This window comes from Diadema setosum, chromosome 16 (genome assembly GCF_964275005.1).
Source record: "Diadema setosum chromosome 16, eeDiaSeto1, whole genome shotgun sequence".
Classification (NCBI taxonomy): Eukaryota; Metazoa; Echinodermata; class Echinoidea; order Diadematoida; family Diadematidae; genus Diadema; species Diadema setosum.
In genome coordinates, this window is record NC_092700.1 from 7,230,750 (window position 1) to 7,243,751 (window position 13,002).

The 13,002-nt window shown below is 37.5% G+C and overlaps 1 protein-coding gene across 1 annotated transcript in view; it reads right to left on the bottom strand.

The window, feature by feature from the left end:
* The window catches only part of LOC140239925 (regulating synaptic membrane exocytosis protein 2-like), a 196,227-nt gene that overhangs the window by 125,421 nt on the left and 57,804 nt on the right, over positions 1-13,002 (bottom strand). The window contains exon 2 of the mRNA XM_072319743.1: positions 7,199-7,406. Coding sequence (XP_072175844.1) covers positions 7,199-7,406 — 208 coding nt within the window. The remainder of the gene's footprint in view (positions 1-7,198; positions 7,407-13,002) is intronic.

The window sequence follows — 13,002 nt, forward strand, 5'->3', positions numbered from 1 at the left end:
CATAATCCTTATCCTTCACACTAACCTCTGTGAAAATATCATATTTGAATTCAACCTATAAGGTGGTAAAAACTGCATGCATTCATGTTTTATTAATGTACAATGTATGGACTTTCCAAACATTCAACAGCAATTATCTCAAGATGACTATCGTGTGGGTTAGCACTATATTGCACCGACCCCTTCAATTACAAAGGAAAGCCATTACATGCAATTTTGCCACTTGCCATTTTGCCAACTGTACATGCCAGTAAACCAGCTAGCATGGTATTCTATGGTTACACACACACACACACTTTATCAGTGTTATTAAAGTTTTACTGTTTGCAGAACACTTCAGGCCTTCTGACACAAATAACCCCCCTACAAAAAAAAAGAGCCAAACAATTGCCATGCATGATAACAAAACTTGAAAATTTTATAATATCATTTTCACCATATCATTCCTCATAATCATATTACACCTTCTTCTGCTATGGCTCTTGATATTATATGTTTGTTTGTTTGTTTTTTTCTCAGCAGCTTAAAAATGAATTTTCTTAATCTTCAGCCAAGTTGTTCTCTTGAGAGGAAAAGTTGGTATTCCTTGACAAGAGCACTAACTCCTCCACCGCTACAGCAACATTTAACCAATTGAGGATGGTTTGATTTTGCTACAACACGCACTTCCCATAGACACCTGCCGAGTATACTCGGGACTCGTCCTCAATGAGTTACGAGGATATCACCAGAGCTCAAATCCAGACAATTGTAGCAAAGTGTCCACCTGAAGATGTAGAATCTGAACAGATAAACATGTTCACACCCAGTCGGCCATTGTTTCATTTTCTATTTGCCTGTTCGCTTTATTAACAATTCTAAAAGAAGGCGACGGGTCTACACTGTCTCAGATTAAACTCATACATTGTATTTTAAATTAAACAGCCACTTGGAGTATCTAGTGTAATACAATGGCTAATACACTGGTGGTGCCTTCTCGATACCTGAATTTAAAGAAATCACTGGGAGATTCGATAACATTGGGTGGTTATTAGGAGTAGATCTCAACTACTTGGAAATAAACTGACATCATTTGCATATTAGTCATCAGGGTCATGGTATTCATGAACAGCACTTTCACTCCATCAAAATGGACAGGTATTGCGCTGGTCTAACTTCAAGTCTGCTAGCTCCATGCAAGTGTAGAGCTCTCACAAGCATTTTTGGCAGTAGACTACTCCGGTCCCTTGCAACCAAACTAACCAATAAATATTTATGTGGTACACTGTGCACTATATGTGACCCGCTACAACAAAAGGATCCTAAAGTCGCTGACGGCTGAGCCGAGAAAATCAAATTTGAAGTGAGATCATCAAAATCAGTCAAAACGATCGGAATTCTGTTTTTGCCATAATTTTGTAGTCTAATCTATTCTTTATCATCTGCCAAAATTTTGAAGCTAAACGATCAAAGAAAAGGCAAAAAATTGCATTGGAAAGAAAACTTTGAAAGCTTTTTTTTTTGAAATGCTGATTTCCTCGACCACGTGACATGGTCTCATAAAATCACCGATATCTCCGCAACCGAGTACTTTTATGAGTCATGTAATACATGAAATTAAAGCGGAAGAGTATGGGAATAATGTCATATCATTTTCAGAAAATCATCCTCCCCCGACTTTCAGATCCTATTGTTGTAGTGGGTCAAATATATCCAAAACTCACAAACATACACCAACACACACACACACAGCAAAAGCAAATTGTGACAGGGATCTATGTGGCAAATTCCTAGGAAGGAAAGAACTGATCTACTTCAGTCTGAGATCAGGGCATATCAATGGGATCCACACTTCATGGAGACATGCAATTTCATAATGGTACACAAAAAATGTTCCAGACCATGAACTGCCAGAAATATGCAAACTTTGCCTGATGTATATATGAGAACTCTTTGCACAGATTATCAATATCACAAGGAAAATATCTAAGCCTCAATTCTTGTGAATATTTTTTTCTCTTGCAAATACACATTTTTTTAAAACCTTATGCAAGACTTCACTAATCTCAATGCATTGTACAGAGATCTACAGAAGTCAGCATTAAACAATGCAATACACAACCTCAGATCACTTTTTCAACACTTTATTACAGATGAGATTTGAATTCTGTCTCGAAACCCTTCTGCTCCTAGATGGTATGCACATTGACAACACTTTAGTCAGTCGTAATTTTTTAACTCTACACCAAGCAGACTGCCTCTCGTGCTAAAATTTGTGCTAGATGCATGCATGCAATGGTTCTCTCAAGACAAGGCCCCCACATTTTCCTCAAGAAGACATCATCAATACATCTATCACACTCTTTTCTTTTTTCATCATCTAGAAAGACGGGCATGCATACACAGGAACCACTGACAGAACACACCTTGCGAAAATAAATTGGTTAATTCACACATGCAATCCGGGTGATCATCATGATACACATACCTATAATGCTCTTAAATGCAATAAACATTTGAAGAGTTTGTTTGCAAAAAACGATAAGTCCATATTTGCCAAATGGAGAATATTTGCAAAATAAAGAGAATAATAAGAAAATTTTTGCTTCTTTTGACCATAACTTCAAAAATATACCTTTATACGTAGTGACCAATATATCACTTAAAAGGTATTATTTTGTACTTTACGGCAGAGACCGTACTTTAAAATCTTCAAAAATGGACTTATCGGTTTTTGCAAACAAACTCTTTATTTATACATTGAATATAGACATCAAATCTTTCAATTCTGCTAACTTTCATCTCTTTCTTCCTCTTTCTCTCTCTCTCTTTCTCTTTCTCTTTCTATTGCTTCCTTGAAAATAGAAAGGATGATGCAACATGTTAAGATAGTACATTTCTAAATTTTTTCTTCCACTTCAAAGATTTTGAAACTATAGTAGTGAAGATATTCTTATCTTTTATTGATCATTCCTTTTGGTATTTCCATTCATTCACCTTTAAGCCACGTATCCATTTGTAACATAATGCAGTTTATAAAAGCTGTTGATGCTCTAGACTATTTCACCCACGTTCACTCATAATTAACTGTACTCTCTCAATTTTAAATGGATGTCACTTACACTTACAAGAAGAAAACCGAAGAAAACTATATATATATATATCAATTGAAAGAGGAAAAAATGGTCTTTGATATAAAATGTAATCTAGAGTAGTCTGATAAATCATGTGATATCACATAATGTATACATCTTCATATGAAATACACATTCATGAATAATCACGTCATTCATTAAACAGAAACCACTTACGAAAAATATAGTCTTTATACAGAAAGGCAATATGATTTTCAAAATTTTTATGATGTAAGCTCTCAAATGGTATACAACTCATAAGGTACAATGCTTATGAATATGTAGAAATACTGAATAGAAACCAATAAGTAAATGTGGACTAGTGTGGTCTAACTCATAAATCTATGGATGGGACTAGAGTAACAAAAAAAAAAAGTAAGAATGCTTATAGCATTGTCTGATCTCAGGTAGATGTAGACCTATTCCATTAGCTGTATACTTCTTAAAAGTGATAGCTGTTGGATGCTAGCCCAGAGTTTGTCTGCTATCTAACACCTCTATTAATGACATTACTATTATTTCTGCTATGGATTATCCCCTAGATTGATCAGCAATTTCAGTGTTTATGTGAACTACTACAGAATATCTTGTAGATCGACAGATATGGGTTAACACACAGATGCACCTGCACACACTCACACAAACATATAAAAAAACTCTGATGAGTAAAAGCAAGCTGCTTTAATAGGACAAGCAAGAATTTCAATTACAAGTCTTTCCTGTTGGGTTCATAATACAGTTGAACCTCTCGTATCCGGACAAGTCGGGACCGGGGCTCATCCGGATAAGGGATTTGGCCGGATACGGGAGACTCAATGCTTTATACATGTACATACCGTATAATAGAGCTCTATGGTACATACACATACACATGTACTGATGTAGCCCATTGTAGTACCACATGTAGTAATGTGTATACTGCGACCTTTTCATTGTTACACTCAGTAACAGATCCCAACATAGAGGTTCGTGTTTGCAAGCGGAAATCATTTTCTTTTATAAATTCTTGGGATGATTTACCTAAATAATTATTAAGAAATGTATCAAGTATATGTAATTCATGTGTGTTTCCTCCCGTAATTATTAAAAAAAGATAAAAAAAATCACGGTGAGATTGCGTCCGGATAATAGAGAGATCCGGATAAAGGGAGGCCGGATAATAGAGGTTCAACTGTACTTGGACATTAAAAAGAAAATAGACTTCCTCCTCCCCATCCTCCTCTTTTTCCATTTTCAGTCCATTTGTTCTCTCTTCAAGTTGCTATAAACTTTTAAAATCCTCCATTAAAACCCACAGCCTGTTTAGTAGTTTCTGATGATTCCAGTCAGATGGAGGTGGTATAAACCATAGTCCATGCCCCCCGCCCCCCCCCCCAAAAAAAAAAGAAAGAAAAAGAAAATGTGATTCTTCTGTACATTCTGCGTTATTTAGACTAGGTTTGACTGTGGCCAACATCCTAGAAATCCAATCCTGGTGTTTCTTTGGAGTACTAGTTTTACAAAAGCTTCTACTTCTGAAAAGCATTTCACCTCCCCCCAGGTCTACCCACACCGCCAACACAGACAGACATCTACTTCACTGCAGAGAGAACATAAAGTACTAGTACACACATTCAGAGGCACTACCATCTATACATTCATATTATGCTGACTGAAAAGTGGATAGACTGCACCATTCATTTACAATGAATGCAGTCTTCAGCTCATTTTGAAGCTGTCCTAGTTTGAGAAACTCAACACAAAGTCGGCTACCCTCCCCTCCACCTCCAGAAAACTGGAGGATAACTCTCTCAATAATGAGTGCAAACAGCTTCAATTTCAAGCTGGCATACTTTACATCAGTTTTCTGCTACCACAAAGGATACTATGATTCCTTTTCATACATTTTGATTCATGCATTTCATTTCAGGACACCAGTAAAACATTCAAAGCTAACTTCTAGATTAAAACTAAAGTGGACACTACTACTGAAGTTGTCCATCTGTTTTCTGAAGCATAACTTTGAAGGACATAAACAATATCTACACATTATCATGTTCAAATTCATAAAATTCTTCCGCTGAGATGTTTTCATTGCAACTGATTGACAATTGCCCTACATCCAGGTAAATGTTTATGTTGATGTAGGGCAATTTGTCAATCAGTTGCAACATTATTATGTATTATATACAAATCTAGATTAAAAAAGATATAAAATCAAAGCATGATGTAGATATAAATATGTATTCCATAATATATTTGTGTTCATGTTAATGATTTTTCTACCAGATGATATCAAAGACTTATGATCCCTGTTAAGATAAAACCACCAGTGAATGAGTACCCTTCTATTTAACTCTTTATGTGCCACGTTCACACGCCCGACTCAGTCGACGGCGTGCCAACTTCGCATATTCTGCTCAAAACGCACAAAGCTGCCCAAACCGATCGATAAATCGCCAAATGCCACAGTACAATGAAAGCGTTTGTTGCGATTCCACTTCTGTCACATGTAGCTTGCATTTCATGTGGTGACTGACTATCAAGGGGTGTTCCTTCTTGGAATTGCCAGTACAGTCTAAGTTTCTGTCACTGTTTTTGTGTGCAAAAGTCATGCCTCTACAGTAATGTAGCTACTGGTCATTTAAAAGAAAAAGGATCGTAGCTCTGTCATACAATTTACATCAAAGGAAAGCTTGGCATTTTCTCTACAACTTTAGATTACATGACCAGGGTAACGGAAATCTCTTGAACTTACAAAGATTTGAAAAGCAGAATGTTTCCCCAAAGCATGACTATGATGCTCTGTAAGAATAATGTGGCACACAGGTGGTTTACACCATGGCACATAAAGAGTTAATCCAGATCCTAAAGTAAAAGAAAGAAAAATGCATGTGAAGCCAACTATGGCAATAAAGCCTTCCCAGTTTCCTAATTTCCCATTCTATTCTGAAGATATTTTTCATGTAATGAAGTGGGACAAATCAAACATCAGTCTAAAGCTCCGGATAGCATCTAACGAATTCATATCTGCCCAAAACCAAGAAATTATCTTCTCTATATTATATGGCATTTGTGAAGATGTATCACATATTTGTATATGTATTTAATGTATGTATGTATGTATGTATGTATGTATTCTATTGTGTATATATACGTATAGTATAAACACGCAGTAGGTGTATTTCAAACATAGAGCATTTATCTTGTCATGTAGTTGGAACTAATACAGAATTTAGACTGAAGCAACTGACTTGATCAACATTACGCAACTGACTTGGATGCATGCTGGCACCTTCTCAACTAATTATTTTATTCAGTAACAAGTATAAATGACCCCTCATTTACATTTACAGTGGTCATCATTAATCTTGACCACTGACAATGAGTGCTGACCTCAGTCTATACATGTATATCTATTTACATTGCTCACATTATTGACATCTACTCCAACACAAATGTACGTCCCCATTAGACTTTCTAAAAATTTACAGCAGGAAAGAGGAAGGCTTTAACTAAAGCTTTGTGACCTTTGACCTTACAATTTGACCTTCCATCCTGTTACTTCAACCAAATAACTGTCTATTCATTCTTAAAAAGTTACATGTGTTGGAATTCTTTTTACAAAGTTACATTATCGTTGGTGTCTCCAGCTGAAGCTATGGCCAGAAAACTACATCTTTTTGTAGAAGTACAATGGCCATGACCCTGACCCTTTATCACAATGATTTCATTCAAAAATCGTGTTTCCACAGTGACCACTGGATCACATAAACATTAGAAATTCTCATTCATTAGGAATTCTCTCAACCTCTGGTGATGTTGTCAAAAAATTCCTCAGTCCACATAAAATACACCTCTTGGATCATACATACCTGACCCTCACATCATGAAAATCCAACAAATGGCTTAACCCCCTCAGTGTCAAGGGCTTTGGACAGTGTGTACAGCGTTATGGACAGTCACACTCATAGCAAGCATAGAGTTAATGGTCAATAATAACATATAAATATATATCAAGTGATGACAATATGATATGTATTATACAGATTTGGTATTCTCAATCAGAGAAATAGGACAACAATGAAAAAAGAAAAGGTGGTTACCTTGTTGGATCGTAGCGTGACCCGCCCACCGCAACGCGCGCACGACTTGAGGTTGCAGTAGTTGCAGGAGTGGCCCACGCCGTCGGCAAACTTCGTCTTGTGGCAAATCTGACACACGGCGCCGTTCTGCTGGGCGTTCTTTGTCTTGTTCTCCTCGCTGATGGACTTCACGTTCTGCTCCGCCCGCGTGATGTCTTCTTGGAGCGAGCTGGAAAAGTACAATGAAGGAATAGAATAAAAAACATTTTGTACTAAAAAATGTACACTATCGTACATATATACTGGTTCAAAATATGCAAGGCTTTCATCACACTTTCTTGAAATGGATTCACTTGATACAAGCATACCATATGTGACCCGCTACAACAAAAAGGTCCTAAAGTCGCGCACGGTCGAAGCCGTGAAAATCGAGTTTGAAGTCAGAGCATTAAAATTCGTCAAAACTTACGATTTTCTGATTTTGATATAAGAGTCTAACATGTCTTCTATCATCTGTCGAAATTTTGAAGCAAAATGATCAAAGGAAAGATCCAAAAATAGCGTTTTTCTGAGCCATGTTTTTTGGCGTTTCAACGAAGCAGAAACTGGTTCGAAAATTTGGATTGAGCGCCACAGATAAGTTCCGCCCCTAACAACGACCAGAGTGATCTCATTGGTCAGTTTGCTGCTTGCTGCTAACCGAAGCGTGAAGCTCGCACACTGCCCAGTCAACTGGTGCTCGCGGGCGGGGTGCGCTATGCTCAGCCGCTTCTCACATCCTGGTCACTGATTGGTTGGTGAGGAGACCGCCGACGCTGATGTACTTGAATGAACTCTTCGGGGGTTGCTAGGGCTTACCTTCTATTGTCCAGAGGTGAAAGCTGACTGGCGTGTCCCTTGATCGCGATTGCGTCGAAAGGAAGACTTTTAGGGCGCTTTTCTCGAAACAGTGATTTTCCAGACGTCTCGACATGCTCTCTTTTAAACATCGATATCTCCGCAGCCGATTATTTTTATAAAATGTGTTATATATCAATTTAAAGCAGAAAGATTAGGGAATTACATCATGCAGTTTTCAAATAATCGACCTCGCCCGACTTTAGGATCATTTTGTTGTAGCGGGTCACATATATCTTTCTTGATGCACTTACACACATTATGCAACACATAAACATATATGTATGTATATATATATATATATATATATATATATATATATATATATATACCTAAACTGTATATTTACTTATACACACACACACACACACACACATGCACACACATATACAAATCATATTTCCATATCATAACTTCTGACGTTTGAGAGATGAGTAAGCAGTTTTAATCATTCCATCAAACATGGATGTATTCATCTATTTATTTCTGTAACCATGCATAATGCATTTGTGACATCCCCACAAGGTGAATTACATAAGCTGCCCCGCCATCTCTCATTACAAAAAACTCACAATATGCATCTGAGTTAACTACAGATATAAAGCTGTAGAAAATTTTCCAAAATGGAATATTCTTCCTATAAATGTAAAAATATCATAAATGTGTCAACAAAGAATGAGAGGGATACTGCTTTCCCATCGAGCATCAGTGGCAGAAATTTTGCCCCACTCAGCCAAGCAAAAGTTTGAACAAATATATCATGTAAAACTGGACTCTACCGGACATATGTTTCTCTCATCTAGCCTGGTTAACGAGGCAGCACAGTACCCCCGTAATAAAAGTGCACGCATCGCTAGCACACTTGACGGCACCTCACAAATTTGCAAATAATCCCAAAATGCCTAATAAATGTTCACATTCTTCCCATTATTTTTCTCTACCAGTCGTCATCTTCTTCATGATCATCTTCTACTTTTCTTCTTCTTCTTCTTCATCTTCTTCTTCCTTTCTTTTTCTTTTCTTTTTCTTCGTCTTCTTCAATTTCTAACTCTTCTTCATCATCTTCTCTTGTTTTTGTCTTTGTCTATTCTTCCCCACCTTCAACTTCTTCTTTTCTTTTTCTTTTCTTTTTTTCATCTTTTTCACTTTCTAATTCTTCTTCATCAACTTCTTCTTCTTCATCTCCTACTTTTTCACCTGCATTTCCCTACCCATTCAGTATTTGACTGGGGCTGAAAAACTTGACAGCCAAGGCGCATCAAAGTTTGACACTGTGAAGTCTCAGGCAACTATATGAAGCGAAATTCCACACCAGCTAACTTTAAAAGGTGAACCAAAAATTGATCAAACCAAAAATTGCGACAAGTACTTTCGAAGTATCATATCCCCAAGATTCTACAATGCTCTCGTATTACACATTAATAATAATAATAATAAATCACACAACCATGAGATTTGAAAGTGCTAATATAAAAAGCAGACTCGAGTACTAGTAGTGTCATATACTTCTGCATAAAGATATAAGTAGAATCCACAGTACAATTAAAGCCGCTTTACAGGTACCTATACAGCCCTAGAATATGCTAATGATGATGACAATGCAGGTATTAAGATGGATTGTATCAGTCTATAATAGTTGATGCCAGAAAAAGAAAGACAATTTCTTTTACTGATATCATTACAACATAAGGATACATGTGTGACTGCATGTAGACAGGCCTGCAAAGCAGACTGGTCTGCAAAGCAGACTGGTCTATTAACAAATTGATTATCAATTGCCCCCTATCAATTGAAAGGGGGCGGTTGAACAATAACATTGTTCAGCTTTCTCTTGTACAGTTACAGCGAGCTCTGTGAATAGAAGTAAGCCATGTGTACCAGTTTATAACAGGTGGCACACAAATGTACATCTATACACATGCCTACACATTATACAGAGAGAGAGAGTACTAGTAAAGGTCATTTCATTGCATCAACCTCCATTTTGTGGTGGGGGGGGGGGAGGGAGGGGCACGCAAAGGGAGGTATTCTTTTAAGAACCACTTACGGACACGATGGGGTGTTCGCGAACAATCCCTGCTGAATTATAGATGACAGAACGTTAATACACTCTCCGGTTACTTATTGGATACCCCCCTTCCCCCCCCCCCCCACATACATGAATGGGGGGAACACTTTGTGGTGACCAGGGGCCTACTGAAAGGGTCAGTTGGCTCGGACAAAGGCTGGACGATCTATCATATTGGACATGGCTGCTATTGTTGGAGGACTGATCTCTTACACCATTGTTTTCTCTCTTCAACTGGTCCTTGCATATCAAAAGATGCGTGCTGTTGTACCACCCAGTTGGCTTGAGTATCATAAATACTTACAGAAATTGTATCATAGCCTTGGATATCAGTTTTCATAGTTCTGCTGTCAATTTTATCACATGTAAAACATTTACAAATATGTTTATTACAGATATTTACTTAAATCAACAAAGAAACAAGGAAAAGTAGAAATTACGCGGTGCGTAATATGTGTCCCCGCCGGAAGTAGCATTTTGTAACAAAATGTGCAATACAGGTAAAAAATCAAGGTCAAAGGTCAAAGAAGTCAAAGATCAAAATTCTGTGTAGAAGTTTTGAAGCCCTCACCTAGTGCCATCACATAAAGCAAATGGAATCGAAATTGGGTTAGAAATGGCGAAGGAGTAGCATTTTGTAGCCAATGTACAATATAGGTCAAAAATCAAGGTCAAAGGTCAAAGAAGACAAAGGTCAAAATTCTGTGTAGAAGTTTTGAAGCCCTCACCTAGTGCCATCACATAAAGCAAACGGAATCACAACCGGGTTAGAAATGGCGAAGGGAGTAGCACTTTGTAGCAAAATGCAAAATATAGGTCAATAATCAAGGTCAAAGGTCAAAGAAGTCAAAGGTCAAAATTCTGTGTAGAAGTTTTGAAGCCCTCAACTAGTGCCATCATATAAAGCAAACGGAATTGAAATCGGGTTAGAAATGGCGAAGGAGTAGCATTTTGTAGCAAAATGTACAATATAGGTCAAAAATCAAGGTCAAAGGTCAAAGAAGTCAAAGGTCAAAATTCTGTGTAGAAGTTTTGAAGCCCTCACCTAGTGCCATCACATAAAGCAAACGGAATCGAAATCGGGTTAGAAATGGCGAAGGAGTAGCATTTTGTAGCAAAATGTACAATATAGGTCAAAGGTCAAGGTCAAAGGTCACAACTGAAATTCTGTGTAGAAGTTTTAAAGCTCCCATGTAGTGTTATCATATAAAGCAAACAGAATCAAAATTGGGTCATAAATGACAGAGAAGTAGCAAATTGAACATTTTGATCACACACGGACGCACACACGGACGGACGCACGGACAGACAGACGGACGGACGGACACACGGACACACACACGTACGGAGCCCGTTTCATAGTCCCCTGCTCGAACTCGTTCGGCGGGGACAATAACTATAAAAGCTTACTACTTACATAAACAAACGGAGAGAGTGCAGTAGATCTGAAATATGCTTTCAAGTATCTACTGACCACTGTTATATGAACTTCATCAATTTTCCCTGAATAACAACTTATTTAGTTTTTCTGTTGTGTATGATTTTTCCCTGTTTAAATAAATCTCATCAGACATCATTTTATTTTTTGAAATTACAGCTGCTATGCATGATTCTATCATTTGACTTCAGGCAGGTCACTGTTGATGATTCTGCAGAAAATACAATTTGTGCAATAAAGCTCATATTTTCACTAATGTCACAGAGTTGCTCATGTTAGGCAATTCCTGAATTGCTACTCATATTTTCAAAACCATTTTGTCCTAGATCTTACAAAATGATCTCTGCCTGTAGACCTGATGCATTCAATGCAGTTCTGCTGTGATAGAATATGGTAACATATAGGATAGAAAAGAAAAGAAAATGCAGACAAGGAGGAAATGGCAGCAGAAACTCATGGAGAAATTTTACATTAGATAGTCCTCTAAAAAACAACAGCAAAATTTCAAGTTAGTGGGTATAAAACAGTAGTGTGTGACAAACCGTACAATAGTTGAAACTGCTATAAAAGTAAAACTTGCTAAACATATGTACTAGTATCAGTATATGATAACATCTTGATACTGTCTCAGTGGCATTAGAACTTTGAAATTGCACAGTCAAGTTTCTATAGAATGACAGACATGCTTCAGTAACACAGAGATGACTTGTGAAACGCACAACCAAAACGCAGCCGAAACATCTCAGATCATGTCATGAACAAATAAGGGAACACAGCAGCAGCAGCAGCAGCAGCAGCAGCAGCAGCAGCAGCAGCAACAACAACAACAACAACAACAACAACAAGTAATCATGGTTCCAATGAGGTAGACTTTTTTTAATCAAAACTATCAAAATCCCTGGATATTTAAACATTATTTCACTGAAACAGAAAAAAAAATAAAGTGGTCATTACCTCAATGAAACAGAATATAGCATAAACTTAAACTGAAATGAAACATAACTTGAAGGATACAATATGCAAAATATGTCTCTCTTTATCTCCATCTTTGTCTGCCTCTAGCATGAAAGAGTGACAGAGAGAGAGAGAGAGAGAGAGAGAGACAAAAAGAGGCAAAGACTACAGGAATGTGAGTACCAGAGCGATATGCCCGAACTTATCTCCGATATATACTCCCGTATCCCATTTGGCAAATTCCATTCCACTTGAGCACTTTCTTCATAACTGAGATCAGGTCAAGCATGCAGGGGGATGGTATATGTCCCTCGGAGTGAGAGATGATTTCACATCACTTTTCTCTCTCTCTCTCTTTTATCTCTTCTTCTTCTATTCCCAATTCTCTCCCCCTCTCTCTCTTACTCTCCCTTACTCTTTCTTGCTCTTTCTACCTCTCTCTCTCTTACCCAATATATACTGTATGTT